Source organism: Pelodiscus sinensis, chromosome 8, assembly GCF_052426305.1.
Source record: "Pelodiscus sinensis isolate ZL-2025 chromosome 8, ASM5242630v1, whole genome shotgun sequence".
Classification (NCBI taxonomy): domain Eukaryota; kingdom Metazoa; phylum Chordata; order Testudines; family Trionychidae; genus Pelodiscus; species Pelodiscus sinensis.
In genome coordinates this window covers 28,572,094-28,586,869 of record NC_143059.1, presented here as the reverse complement: position 1 = coordinate 28,586,869, position 14,776 = coordinate 28,572,094, and the positions used below count along the sequence as shown (strand labels likewise).

At 41.3% G+C, this 14,776-nt stretch overlaps 1 protein-coding gene across 1 annotated transcript in view; it reads right to left on the bottom strand.

Moving 5' to 3' along the window:
• The window catches only part of COL13A1 (collagen type XIII alpha 1 chain), a 118,750-nt gene that overhangs the window by 97,412 nt on the left and 6,562 nt on the right, over positions 1 to 14,776 (bottom strand). Inside the window, exons 2-5 of the mRNA XM_075934944.2 lie at positions 14,161 to 14,196; positions 10,566 to 10,592; positions 4,282 to 4,332; positions 342 to 377 (exon numbers count right to left, since the gene is read on the bottom strand). Of these exons, the coding sequence (XP_075791059.1) occupies positions 342 to 377; positions 4,282 to 4,311 (66 nt within the window). The 5' untranslated portion in view covers positions 4,312 to 4,332; positions 10,566 to 10,592; positions 14,161 to 14,196. The remainder of the gene's footprint in view (positions 1 to 341; positions 378 to 4,281; positions 4,333 to 10,565; positions 10,593 to 14,160; positions 14,197 to 14,776) is intronic.

Here is a 14,776-nt window from a genome sequence, read left to right as displayed (position 1 = left end):
GGGCTCATATTGGAGTTCATTAAGGCTGGAATTTCACTTACCTGGGGTTTATTTTCTTTATTTTGCTTGTTTTGGGGTGTTTTTTTACAGCATGGACCTGGCTTGAACCATAATATTTTAACTTAGGGTTTTTTAAAATTTTAATTTCCTTTACCACTTTATCTTTGTTTTCATGGCATCATTAAAAAGAAAAGAAAATAGTAATGAAACAGGAAAAAAAATCCAATTATATTATATTGGGTCCATGGTTTGGGATGGAAATGCTAAAAGGCACTTAGCTTTAGTGACATAAGCTAGCAATATTATACACTTGTACCTCATAGATTAACAGTTCCACTTACCGGAAATCCAGGAAAACCTCTCGTTCCAGGCTGTCCCTGAGAAGAATAAAATGGAGACAGAGCAGTTTAAAGAAATTTGAGAGCAGTGCAACATGTCTTCCTAAAATTGCTCAGTAGGGCCTCAGGGTCTGTTATTTTCTCCAACCTGTTCTCTATGTAATATCACTGCAGTTCTCAATATGGTCACCCAAGACTCTGGTGTGTTTTAAGAAAGCAGGCTACTGGGGAGCCAGAGGAAGTCTCCAATCACAACTTCATTTTGTACAGAGCCAGGACAGTGTTGGAGATGGTCCAGTTTGGACTCTGAGTACTTTGTCTGAAGTTTCTAAAGTAATTAAATGGGCGTTCCTAGCTCCCACACTGGCCTTCTGGAGCATTTTCCAGCGTCTAAGCTCTCTTTATGAAAATTCCTCGCATAGTCACATGCACAGCCATAAAATGAGGTGTTTAATACTAAGTGATGTGTAGTGCAATGTGCAAACCCTCACAGCTCACCAAGTCTACAGCATCAACACCAACTCCAAGCTATGGCTCCAGTCCGTTAATTTTACCCACAAAGAAAATTTTCTAGCAGAGATTCTCCAAAATAAAAAGGAATTCCGTGTAAAGTGAATGGGTGAGGTAAGTAAGCCCTTCCCCTGTCTTCTTCCAGTAGTCAGTTTTTGACTGTCAGGGCAAGATCTGATTCAAACGAAATGCGGCAAGTATTGGCAGAGCATACAATGGCGTGTCTGTCAGACTACTTGTCAGAGACTCAACCACATGCAGACAATTAGAGGGTGAAAGGCTCATGGCTGCTTGTTTGCAAAACACTAAGTGCCAGAGCACAGATCTCCTACGAGTCCTATTTATTTAAGGATATCTTACTCCAGATTTAGTTAGCAATGTGTGGGACATCTTGGAAAGGAAAACAAATTTCAGCCTGACCCTGAAATTAAGCCATATAGGTGAAAATAGTAGGGTGAAGTCAATTCTGTGACACCTTCTTTTTCTCTGACCCCCTGAAATCCATTTTGCAGTGTCACTAGGTCTAGTTCTCTCTGCTGAGCTAACTATTCTGTTCAGACCTTGTGCTTTCTGGGGCTTCCCAAGGGTCTGATATGGGTGGGTTGGGAAAGGGAAATACCTTCTGGGGCAGTTTTAACTTGGGGAAGTCCCTAAGCATATGTTGGGGCTGCATATATATTATGACCAGACTTTTGACCCTCACAGTGGAATATCGGTGAAAGTTCAGGGCTGTTCAGCAGCTGAGACAAATAACTTGGGAGCTGGGTGAAAGTTCAGAATGGGAGGGGAAAAGTTGGGAGGTCAGGCAAAGGATCTGGTAGGGTAGGAAGAAAAAGGGAAAGCAGAGGCGCAGGGAGTCTTGGATAAGGGAAAGAAAGTTCATGATTTTGATGGGGCTCTTCTGAAACTGTGAACCTGAGTGGTCTCTGAATTTATCCACCACTGTATTTAACAGTCTTGTGTAGTAGCAAGGGATTTGCTCACCAGACACTGTGCAGTACTGTGGAATTAAGCCCTATAGACTGTAGGAAGCAGGGAATAGCCACAACACTTCAGTGCCCAGCCTTGTCTCTTTCCTCCTTTGGCTCACCCTGACGTGCTGGGGACTAGGAAAAGAGCCAGATTCGAGCCCCTTTGGCAGTAGAAGGAGCCTTTACCCGGGGTATTCCACACAGAACACTGTCACCTCTTTACAGCCCCTTTCACCTCTGGAGTGACATAATGGGGCCTTGACACAATATAGAGTTGGGTCCAAAATCTTTTTTGCAGAGCCCTAGAGTATTGCATTGGCTATAAAATGTTTCAAATTGCACCAAACAGTAATGTTGCTATTCAGAATGCTAGCATGACTGACTCATTCACATTGTTTTTTTAAGCGTTGCTAAGTTGAATTTGGTCATACTTGTTTTGCAGGATGCATATAAAACCACCTGGATCCGTTGGCTTGTGATCAGGGGAGAAGATATGCTATAAATGTAAAGATCCAGCCAATGCTGATTTCCAAAATGGCAAGAACTGAGAGGATCCCTCTAATAAATCATTAATTTTATTCCCATTTGGACCACTCTCGTAGACAAGATGTGCTAAGAAAAGAATCAAGGAGGAAACCCGGAAATGGTGCAACCTGACCTTGGTTATCCTTAATGTACACTGTAAACTGCTTCTTTTTATTCCTCGGCAAAAGTGTTGTGTGCACGGTAACAGGCCAAAGCAAAAGTTGACCAACTAAAGATTCCAAGAAACATTTTTTTCCTTCTCTTATTCAAATATTGTTCATATCAAGTATATAGTTCTGGGACTGGAAAATCATAGAGATTGTCTGTTTCTGCCACTATTAGCACAATGCTGCTTTCTGGCCAGAATGCCTGAAGAGAAGTGAAACAGCAGAAAACTCTAGAAGTGAAAACTTGAACCTCCTCTTTCCTCTAAAAGAAAATCTGGAAACAATTTGTCATTGCACCTCTTTCCAAAGTGGCCTCAAAGTCCAGCATTTGCTTATTTATCTTTGGCTTCAGGTAATACCTTAATGCTCCCTGAAATAATCTTTTCAACAGACTTCAGGGGTGAAAGAAGTGAATTTTGCCAAGACTAGCTTGTGAAGTTCTGGGGTACAATCTGCACCAGTAAGGGGCTCTCTCATAGACTTATTAACTGTAAGGTCAGTAGGCATCATGATGACTCTCTAGTCTGATCTGCACATTACAGACCACAGAATCTCACCCACCCACTCCTGTAATAGACCCATAACCTCTGCCTGAGCTACTGGTCTGCAAACCATGGTTTAAAGACTTCAAGTTACAAAAATGCTACCTTCCTCTGCAGCATTGGGCATGGATCACTGGGGGGAGGGGGGGGAGAGAACCTAATGTGTTTTTGCCCCTCGCTTTTATAGTCCATTCCCCCTTTTGAAATGCATTTTTCTGAGGGTTACCCCTACATAAAGTTCAATCCAGCTTTGAGGAAAGAGACAAGGAATCTTGTGGTAAAAGAGGATCCATGTTGTTTTTTGTTGGAAAACTGGAGTTTCTAAAGCGATGCAAAGAACTGACAGCTTTTTGGATAACATTGTACATTTGCGGTGCTAGGGAAAGCTAGAAGTATGAGCTTCAATTTGAGGTTAACCTAGAATTTGGGATGCATGAAAGTTCTAAATCTGGACTTGTTCTAGGACACTAAGTCCCCGGTTCTTCTAGGAACTTCATGTGGATGGACTCTGCACCTGCATACAACTCTTTGCAGGATCATGACCTGATACTCCCCAGCCCAACATACCTCTCTAAGGCCTCTTCTCTACTCCCTAATTAGAACAAGTCTTTATTAAAACAAGCCATCTGTTCTCTGAACTCTTCAGAGAGAAGCCTCAGCTCTCTGTTAATTGACAGTAGTACACTTGTTATTGATGAACTGGCTGAGCAGAACACTTTAGATCTGAGGATAAGAAATTCAATTTTTCAAGCAAGTTCCTAAATTGCCCATTTTTGTTATCTCCAGCAGCCCGATTTGTCCTACCTTAATCCTAGACATGTTGTTCTGTAAAGATGGAGCAATGTCATCTGCCTATTAGACGGATTGCAAAGAACACTCAGCCCAAAGTGCAGGACGTACTCACAGTAAGGCAGCAGTCCTGCTGCTAAGAGGTGGAATTATTTCTCTTCCTTTTTAAACACAGGAGAAAAAAATGACTGGAAAAACCTACATGGTTTCCTTGCTAGGAACTAGATGCTCATTAGTTCTAGCAATAGGGGCTGTAATTTCATTATATATAGTAAACAATATTTGTATGAAAACAAGCCTGGCCAAACAGGAAAACCACGTCATATAGTGTTACTGCTCCTCTGGAAATGCTGTTGCTGACTTGGTACCTCTCCCTGAGTCATTTTTGGTAATTCACCCACACCCTGCATCATACAAAAATAGAGAGAAAATCACTTACAGGAGGGCCTCGGGGACCGATGATGGACATGCCTGCTTCTCCTGGGGCTCCCTGCAGAAACAGAGAAGGAGAGAGACAGAAAAGGTGTGAGAAAAGGCAGGTTTAAAAGGAAAACAACTGGAAGGCAAAGAAGCAAAAGAAGGAAAGAGAAAGAGGAAGACAAAGAAAGAGAGAGAGATGTGTAAGAATTAGTGCGAAAACAAAAGACAGAGGAAAAAGTGAGAGGAAGGCAAGAACAAGGGTGGATAATGAATCAGTAGAGGGTAGAAAAGAGTCATGAGATAATGAGGAGGAGGAAGAAAGACAGTTAAGGAAAGGAGATCAAAATAATCAATATTCACATTCTCTGTAGATACATATTTAAATTGTGATTGCTCAAAGCCCCAGATAAGAAACATCCGTGTCCTTTCTTGATTATGAGAAGAGGCCATTTTAAAGAGTCCTGTCTTCCTTATGTGTATCGCTAAGGCTGTGTCTAGACTACATCCCTTTCTCGAAAAAGGGATGTAAATTCGACACTTCAAAATTGCAAATGAAGCCGAGATTTAAATTTCCCGTGCTTCATTTGCATAACGGAGGCCGCGGTTTTTTTCGACATGGGGCTTTTCGATAGAAAAATGGCAGTTTAGACGAGGATCTTTCAAAAATAAAACCCTTTTTTGAAAGATCCTGTACCCTTCAAAAAATGAGGTTTACAGGATCTTTCAAAAAACGGTTTTATTTTCGAAACATCCCTGTCTAAACAGCAGTTTTTCTATTGAAAAACTGTGCGCCGAAAAAAACCGCGGCCACCATTATGCAAATGTAGTATGGGAAGTTTAAATACCGGCTTCATTTGCAATTTTGAAGTGTCTAATTTACATCCCTTTTTCAAGAAAAGGGATGTAGTTTAGACACACCCTAAGAGACCTTTGGAAGAGGAATATGAGACCTCATCTCATTCCTGCATATTCCCCGTGCCCTGGAAGTATGCATTTGCCTCCCCTCTATTTGATCACTCTTGTTCAGCTTGAAGCATCTCCTGCACTAGTCTAGCGACTGAAGGCATAAGCGACTCAAGGAGACATAAACCAGGAGTAAAACTATGCATTTGTATAAGGGAACATTGTGATGCTCAGCAAGGAAAATTATAGACACATAAAATATAAAATACTTTTGGGTAATATACAATATAGTGGCTTGCTGATCTCTTGTGATCCTGTGACACTTTAAGTAAGAGCTGTGGTATTATCCCTGAAATCCTTGGTAAACTCTAATTCAGATCATGACATTCTGCTTCCTTAAATTTCCTTTGTGAAATTGAATTGAGGATAGTGATGTTCACTTCCTTTTTCAGTCTATTGCTGTGTGCTTTTTAGACATCTTTTACATCTCACCCCAGATGTATCTGCATTTCAATGGCAACTATATACCCCCCAAACACGTCTGTATCAAGTTTATGAAGAGCTCAGGGAGCCTTTGGAGTGAAAGGTACAGTGTAACAGACATAAGAATAGTCTCTTGAGGTCAGTTGGGAAAGCACCATCACTGGAAATATTAAAATATTGGCTGGTTAACATAGCTCTGCATATACATTGGAGACTATACTGTATATTATTGGGCAGGGCAAGGAGAAAGAGAGAGACTGCATAAGCCACAAGGTCTTTTTCAAAACTTTGATTTTATGAATGGATCAAATGAGATTTAGTGACCAGATTGGAATTTGAAAGGTTAGGCCCACAGAAAACTAGGTAATTCCCTGTAGAAGGTGCTTGATGTACTGTGCACAGAAATAAGTGTCATGGTCAAACACGATTTCTAAAATAATTAGGAACTGAGACAAAATGTTATGTTTAATCATTTATTGTATGCAACTATCGACATTTGTGGTTCAGCCAGGAGCCCAGGATCTGAGACCTTCTCCACTCATGGGCTCTCGGATCCCAGGCTCCAACGTGAACCTGAATATCTCCACTGCAATTTTATAGCCCCACAGCTTGAGCGCTGCAAATCTGGGTCAGCGGCCCCAGGCCAACTGGAGGTGTTTTATAGCAGTGCAGATACACCTTTTGGTCAAATTCTCAAAGGAGTCTGAATCCAGCCTCCATTTTATGTGCACACAACCTTGCACATGCAAATCATTTGATTGTACAATTTTTGTGCACTATTGCACAAATGTCAGAGGGATACAGGTGCTGTACCAAAAACACACGACTCTAAGGGTGTGTCTAGACTACATGCCTCCTTCGACGGAGGCATGTAGATTAGCCAGATCGGAAGAGGGAAATGAAGCCGCGATTAAAATAATCGCGGCTTCATTTAAATTTAAATGGCTGCCCCGATCTGCCGATCAGCTGTTTGTCGGCAGATCGGGGGAGTCTGGACGCGATGCCCCGACAAAGAAGCCTTTCTTCATCGACACAGGTAAGCCTGGTTTCACGAGGCTTACCTGTGTCGATGAAGAAAGGCTTCTTTGTCGGGGCATCGCGTCCAGACTCCCCCGATCTGCCGACAAACAGCTGATCGGCAGATCGGGGCAGCCATTTAAATTTAAATGAAGCCGCGATTATTTTAATCGCGGCTTCATTTCCCTCTTCCGATCTGGCTAATCTACATGCCTCCGTCGAAGGAGGCATGTAGTCTAGACACACCCTAAGTACTGGCACTGGCTTGGGAAGAGGTGTGTGTAGTTGAATTGGCCTCCAGTGCAATTTAAAGCTGCCATAGAGTTTCTCTAGCTTGCACCTGCTATTGGGACAGATCTGCCAGCCAAAGATCACTGGAATGCTGTGCAATCTAGTCATTTCCCTACTCCCACCCCTTTAAAATATCTTCACCTTTCCTTCTTTCTAATGCACTCACTACAGATGAAGGATGTGCTGCTATGGAAACTTTTCCTTAACACAAGATACTTTCTGTGGTCAAAAGCAGGAATAGGCCCCTCAGTTTTCCTCAGTTAAAAGCAAAAGAAATGGGTTAACTGAGTGTTTTGGGGAAGAATATTGTAACTACCAATCCATAAAGAAAATGAGAGAAACTGAGTGAAGAAATCAAGAATAAAAAATAGGGAACTTTGGGCAGTTTAGAGGCATCTATGATCTGCCAGAGACCAGGGATTGGAAAATCCCTGTTTGTAGCTATTTACAAAAGGAATTCATTTTGAATTAAGGAAAAAAAAAACAGTAAAGTTCTTCCTGGAAAAATAAAAACCATCAAAGATTCATGGTAAAGTCATGTGATTGGCAGACTATCTCAATGTGCTTTATAGGACATAATACATGATTGATAGGTACAGATGATAGATTCCATGCTCAGAAGTGACCATTGTGATTATCTATTCTCACCTCCTGTATAACACAACTCCTAGAACTTCCCCTAAATACTTCCTGCAGCAGATGCTTTAGAAAAATGTCCAATCTTGATTTACCTAGAGATGGGGAATCCCTCATGGCCTTTGGTTAGTTGTTCCAATGGTTAATTTCTCGTTGTTAAAAATGTATGCCTTATTTCCAGTCTTAATTTGTCTGGCTTCAACGTTAGAACGTTATAGCTTTCACAACTAGACTGAAGAGCTCATTATTGAATATTTGTTCCTCATGTGGGTATGTATAGACAGCAATCAAATCATCACATAACCTCTTTTTTTGAAGCTTAGTAGTCAATCTCCTTCAGTCCATCATGATAGGCAGATTTTCTAATGCTTTAATCACCCCCATGGCTCTACAACTGAACCCTCTGCATTTGATCAACATCTTTCTTGAAATGTGAACCCCAGAACTGGGTACACTATTCGGCTACGTCTATACTGGCATGATTTTCTGGAAATGCTTTTAACGGAAAAGTTTTCCGTTAAAAGCATTTTCGGAAAAGCGCATCTAAATTGGCAGGACGCTTTTCCGGAAAAGCACTTTTTCCGGAAAAGCGTCCATGGCCAATCTAGACGCATTTTTCCGCAAAAAAGCCCCAATCGTCATTTTCACGATCGGGGCTTTTTTGCAGAAAACACTACTGTGCTGTCTACACTGGTCCTTTTCCGGAAAAGTTTTCTGGAAAAAGACTTTTGCCTGAATGGGAGCAGCATAGTTTTTCCGGAAAAGCAGTGATGATTTTACGTTAGATCATCATTGCTTTTCCGGAAATTCAAGCGGCCAGTGTAGACAGCTGGCAAGTTTTTCCGGAAAAGCAGCTGATGTTCTGGAATAACTTGCCAGGGTAGACACAGCCTTCCAGTTGCTGTTGTGTTAGTATAAAATGAAGCGGTAAAATACCCTTTCTACTCCTACTTGAGCTTCACATGTATATGCATCCAAAGATTGGGATTAGCTTTTTTAGCCACTGCATCACATTGGGAGTTCATGTTAAATTGATTATTCAGCACAACCCCCAAATCTTTTTCAGAAGCAATGTTCCCTGGCATAAAGTTCCCCACCATGTAAGTGTGGTTGTTTACCACTTCCCCAATTTATGTATTATCTGCAAACTTTATCACTGATGAGGTGAAGTTTTCTTTCAGCTAATTAATACAAATGTTAAATAGGTCTGGGCCAAGAAGTAATCCCCACGGGACCTCACTATCAATACATCAATTCAGTGATGATTTGCTATTTACAGTTACATTTTGAAACATACTAATGAGTGCTCTGTTAATTTTATATTGCTCTAGTTTTTTAATCAAAATGTCATGTGGTAACAAATCAAATGCCTTACAGAAGTCAAGTATATTATGTCAGTGCTGCTACCTTTATCAGCCAACTTATTATCTCACTAAAATGAGAGCTTGACAGGATCTATTTTCCATGAAGCTTATTGGCACTAATTATATTACCCTTATTAATCAAGTCTTGTATCAACTGCTCCATAATCTTCCCAAGAATTGATGTGTGATTGACAGGTCTATGATTACATTGGTCGTCCCGTTTACTCTTGTTAAATATTGTCCCACCATCAGCTTTCTTCCAGTCTTCTACAACCATCCCACCCCATCTTCTAAAACTTATTGAAAAATCAATATTAATGGTCCAATGATCTTGTCAACTCTTGGATGGAAGTTATCTGGATTTGCTTATTTAAAAATGTTAATCTTTTGTAGCTTCTGTTAAACGTCCTCCTGAGGTACTACTAGTGGAATGGAAAGAGTGTTATTATGTGATACGACTACATCATCTGTCAAGGGGACTTTGGAATCTTGGATGTTTTGATAATGCTGGTTGGCTACAAGAAGAACACAAAGAGGGTAGAAGAGGAAGTGTCCTGAAGAAGAAAAAAAAGAGAGAAGGCAAAGAAAAAGGAGAAGAACCAGAAACAAGTTTTCATTTTGCCTTGCCCTCCCTTCTTCTGGTATGTCACTGTTCTTAACAGGTTTTCCTATACTGCATTCTTTACAGATGTTTCCTCAAACAATGGAGTGAACATGTAGACATTTCATAGTTTCTGCGCATTTTGCTGTTCACTGTAGTTTTCCAATTAGTTAGATGCTGCCTGAATGAATCCAAGGAACTTCTGTCTCTCCCCTATCTTTCCCTTTTGAGTGTATGATGTAAAGGCATCTGAAGACACAAAGTGTTTCATGACAGTTATGTTATCAATATATCATATTAGTGGCTTTGTAAACCACCAGATCTTTGTAGGGACAAAAAGCCCTCATTTAATACTTTTCAAATTGTTTAGATAAATATAATTTACCTGAGCCCTGAGTAAAACAAAGTACTTCAGGGTCATTTTTCTTTAAATGGAGGTGATATAATTGAAGTAAAAAAGTGTGGGTGGATGGGGATAGTAATCTCCCTTCTGTTTCCCTGAGTGTTTTTTCACTATGCAGTTAACGCTGGAATGGAGGTGTTGAGCCACGGTGTGTGATAGGAGGAATGGTGAATAGGAGAACACATAGGAATTGGATGGACCATTAGGACATAACTGTTATATCTTACCAAATTTTCATATGCACACTTCCTGGATTTACCAGGCTCAGCTATCAGCGGTGAAGAAGCTAATGGTTAAAAACCACGAGGGCCCAGCTGGAAATAATGAGTGTGCCCATCCACTCCTGGAAGGCAGCCCTTACAATGTTAGTAAATTATAGTAAACACAAATGTCAACATCCTCAGAGGCTGTGCGGGCTGGCAGGAATTCAAGAGATGAGTTCACATTGTGAGAGGAGATGGGTGGGGCAGTTCAGAGCAAACACAATGAACGCTTTAAAGGCACAGCTCTTCAGTTGTGATCTGAGGGGAAGGGGTTTCAGGTGGCTTTAGAGGTAGCTGACGGAGGTCAGGGTATGTATGATGAGCTAGAAAGAACTGACTCACCTTCTCTCCGGGTTGCCCCTTTAGTCCCTGGGTCATTTACACCAGTCGCAGCCGCATGCAAAAGGGTGAAGGGGGGAGAGAAAGAGACACAAACACAGGATCAGTGTTAATGGCACACTAAATCCAAACACAAAACAATGCAACAAAAAACAGGTCACAGACACTGACACATGCTCTGTTTAAGCTTCACACACAAGCACAAAGACCTTTGTTTCCCAGTCTTCCACTGCCCTTGGGATCAGCTGCCTGGGTGATGTCTAAGAGGAATGGCAGCTGAGACAAGTGGCAGATGAAATTGGGTTTTCACCCAGTGTGAGAAAATCAATTCTTGATTTTAACAAGTGGTGGGGGTACTGAGGCTGTGTTAGTGGTAAGCTCGCCATAGTTAGCAAGGCTGGCTCAGAGCTCAGAGACATCAACTCACAAGTAAGTGAGGCAGCAAGAACAGACCTGACAAGGAACTCTGGCACAGCTGCCACCAGAGATTATAGTCCCACGTGGGATTAGCCGTCATGGTCAGAAGAGTAGTTGAAGATGGATTTAGCCAACTGTCCATCCACACTGGCCAAGTGGCTGGAGTTCCTGGTCAGCCGTTCAGTGTTTGAGACAGGAGGGTCATTAAGGAGGAGCGGAGGAGGATAAATGGATGAATGTGCTGGGAAGAAGGTATCTCACTGAATGGGAGGGTGGGTTAGGGAAAATACGCTTAATTGAAAGTCTTCATTACTGAAACAATAGTAAAATATTGATTTTTTTCTCTCCTCTTTCTCTTCTATCTGACTCAAACAGGGGGATTAGATGTAATTAGCTATAATTGATTTTTTTTCTCTTCTATCTGGCTATGTGAGATATGTAGGTTAAATGTGCAAGATAAATTTAAGTCTTACATATTCAAATATGTTTAATTTATTAAATTGCTCCACCTAGGTTAATTATAATTAAAACAGGCATTTTTTATGGTAGGCCCCTTTTCTCCCACCCTTATTCACACTGTGGATTGGCCTATTACATGTGCAGTCTCACTGATTTCAGTGCAACTACTCACAAAGTAAGGCTTCACTTAGAATAAGAACAGAAAAGCCGAGTCTTTAATTAAAAGAGAGTGTAGACTTTAAAGAGGGTTCATCTGGAAGTCCTGTGGTTAGTGATATAAGTTCCCACCAAAAGTCTGAGGTTTGATTACTAGCTTGTCTTTAACTTCAGAGAGAAAAATATAACAGCCTTGGGTGCTATGGTTTTTCTTCAGAGCCAGCTTCCTCCGCCTCTCAGAGAGGAGGGATTGCCTCACTGATTTGTGACAGTTACTCTGGCCTCCTAGCAGGGTCTAAGGGCCGTTTTACTCAGTCCTCTTCTTCTAGCACATATAAATAAGCAGAAAATGAGAAAGACACCATATAGATTTCTGTCTGCCTTCCATCTGTGGCTAAAGCAGTTATCACCATGGACTGTAATACTCTGTGTTATAGTCTGTTGTGTCACATTAGTGAAAGCAGCAGTTACTTCCCAAATAATGTTGTCAGAGTGACACACTATCAAACCTGAAGGGCATCATGAACAAGTACTAGCATTGCTTGAATCATCCTGAGTATGGTAATACAATGATACTGAAAGTGACTATCCCTCTCATGCATAGCAGGCTTCAGTATCAATGAGGCATTGGGGGGAGACCTCTGTGATACTGGAGAGAAAAAGTCACCTAAAGATATCCCTAAAACGTAGCACATAACATGTAAAATGGAGCCATAAAACCCTCTCACACTGTGAGCTTAACTGGACTCTAATCTGAACTACACTGCCTCATAAGTTTTATAAAAATCACACCGCCCAAAGTTCTGCTCACCCTACCTGTAGAATTTACTAACACTTTTTCTATATTGTTTCCATCATTGCTGATAGCAGTGAGTGGCTGACTATGTTACCAATATTTGTAAGTGCTTCAAAAGAGTCGTCTAATGCCAAGAATTGCTAACTGTTAATAAGACATGCTGGTATTTGTATGTAAAAAGAAAACCTTCTTGCTAATCAGCTTCCATGACAAACACTGTGAGTCAGATCCTGGTGTAAATTGGTGTAGCTCCATTACTTTCAATGAACTTGCACTGATTTACCCTAAAGGAAGATTTGGCCCAGGGTGTGTAATCTCTTATTATGATCACTTTAGCCACTCTATATTACAGCTCCCTGTGAAGTTGCAGGCATCAAACCCAGACATGTCTCACTCATCCACACACAGACCTCTGAAAGATGTTTAAAGATGCAAAATGTTTGGGAGAAGGTATGCAAGCGGGAACTCAGAAGAACTTAGCTGTGGCCAGCTGAACTGTTGGAAACTGGCAAGGAGCGAAGGCAGCTGGCAACAGTTTTTCTCGCTGGGTATGGCTAAACTACAAGTTTTTGTCGGAAAAAGGTATGAAAAATGTGCTTTGTATTTTGCGTACCTTTTTCCGATTCTTTTGTTGGAAGAGGCTTTTCTGACATTTGGCCCATCTAGATTGGGCCAAATGTCAGAAAAAAACCCTCTTTCAAAAGCCCCCTTCTTCCTTGTAGAACAAGGAATACAGGGACTTTCGAAAGAGTGTGTTCGCTCTTACTCAAAAAAAAGCAGAAGAGCAAATACATTCCCTGGACGTGGCGGAGCTTTTTCGGGATACCTTCAGCATCCTCAACCCTCCCCCCTCCTCCCCACAGTCTAGCCATACCCTTTGAAATGTAGGGTTGCCATACAGCAGGTTTCTCAGCCAGAGAAAAGCATAAGAATTTCAGTGTGAACTTAGTGGAATGACATGTCATCTCCCCAAGGCTGTTATGTTACTCTCTTGGGAAAGACATCAATATGTATGGGGAGTAAAGAGAACAACTCGATGAAGAGAGAGCACAGGGAACCAAAAGCAAAGTGTTTGCGGTGCTGATGTGATGCTGTTTGACATGCACTGCCCAGCTCTTCTTCAAAGTTTCACTGTTGTTTTAAATATGCACTGTATGGCAGGAGGACCAAATTGGAGCCAATGTGCTAAACAGACATTGTACATTCATAGGCCGAAAAAAAGTTACCAATGTCATTTGAACTACAATCACTTTGAGCAGATAGATCTGAAGGGGGAACTTGTCTCTCCTCTATCTTCTGAGGCACAACGGCAAGTGCATTGCAGGCAGCAAGAAACCACTGGCAGCCCACTGCTTGGCACCACTAAAATGCATGGTGCTGCAGGAAGCATTCTCAGAATATAGCCAGGGCTCCTTCTCAGAAGTCCTGTTGGGATTTGGTTTCTGAATGGAAATGTCTCAGATAAAATCCCCCAATAGACTTACCAATGATTGGTGCTTCCATTTTCAGAATGGAGCCTGAAAATGATAGAATCTGCAGCCTAGAATTTCTAAACCTGGAAGCAGATCTGAGTAGCAGTTCACTCAGCTTCATTCATGAGCGAAGCTGCTGCTTCTTCTCTAGTTGTACCCAAACCAAACCCTAAAATGGAGCAAGGAGCTCCATTTCCTGAAATAATGAAAGTATCACCCTAAACAATCCACAGACACCCGAGCTTTTGGAAAAACATGTGTCAGTCAGGTCAGGCAGATGCAAGAGGTTGTAACTCACCGGTCTTCCAGGGATTCCCAAGGCGCCTTTGTCTCCCTAACAATTAATGCAAAATCAGACGGCAGTTGGAAACTGACCATAAACAAGGCTACAAAATGACACAAATTAGATGTCAGATGTAGACATGTGTGCACCTTTAATTATTATTTGACTGAGAGGTATGGTAGGTGCACATATGTTGACACATGGCATAAACATATATTTAAAGCATGCTCACGTGTTTGTATGTATCCTTGGACTTATGTGTAAGTATGTGGGTGTGTATGTGTCTGTTAGCAATCAGTATAACTCTTTGCTATATAGGTAAAGGAACCAACAAAGCACACTCAAGTCAGAGAGGAAGAAAAAAAGGTAAAAATCTGTGATCCAACTACTCGTCTAATCACAATTTGTTAACACTTTCCATCATCCATTTTATGGGAAACTGCTCACTTCAGTACAAAATTACCACACTTTTCTTCCTTTCCAAGGAAATTTCAATTGTAGCCATTTATTTACAAAGCTGGTATCACTTAAGACAGAACTCTCGGGGTATGTCTACACTGCAATGTTATTTCAGGATATAGCTATCCCACGTCTTCACAGCAAGCCCGTTATTTTGGGCTCGCTATTCCCA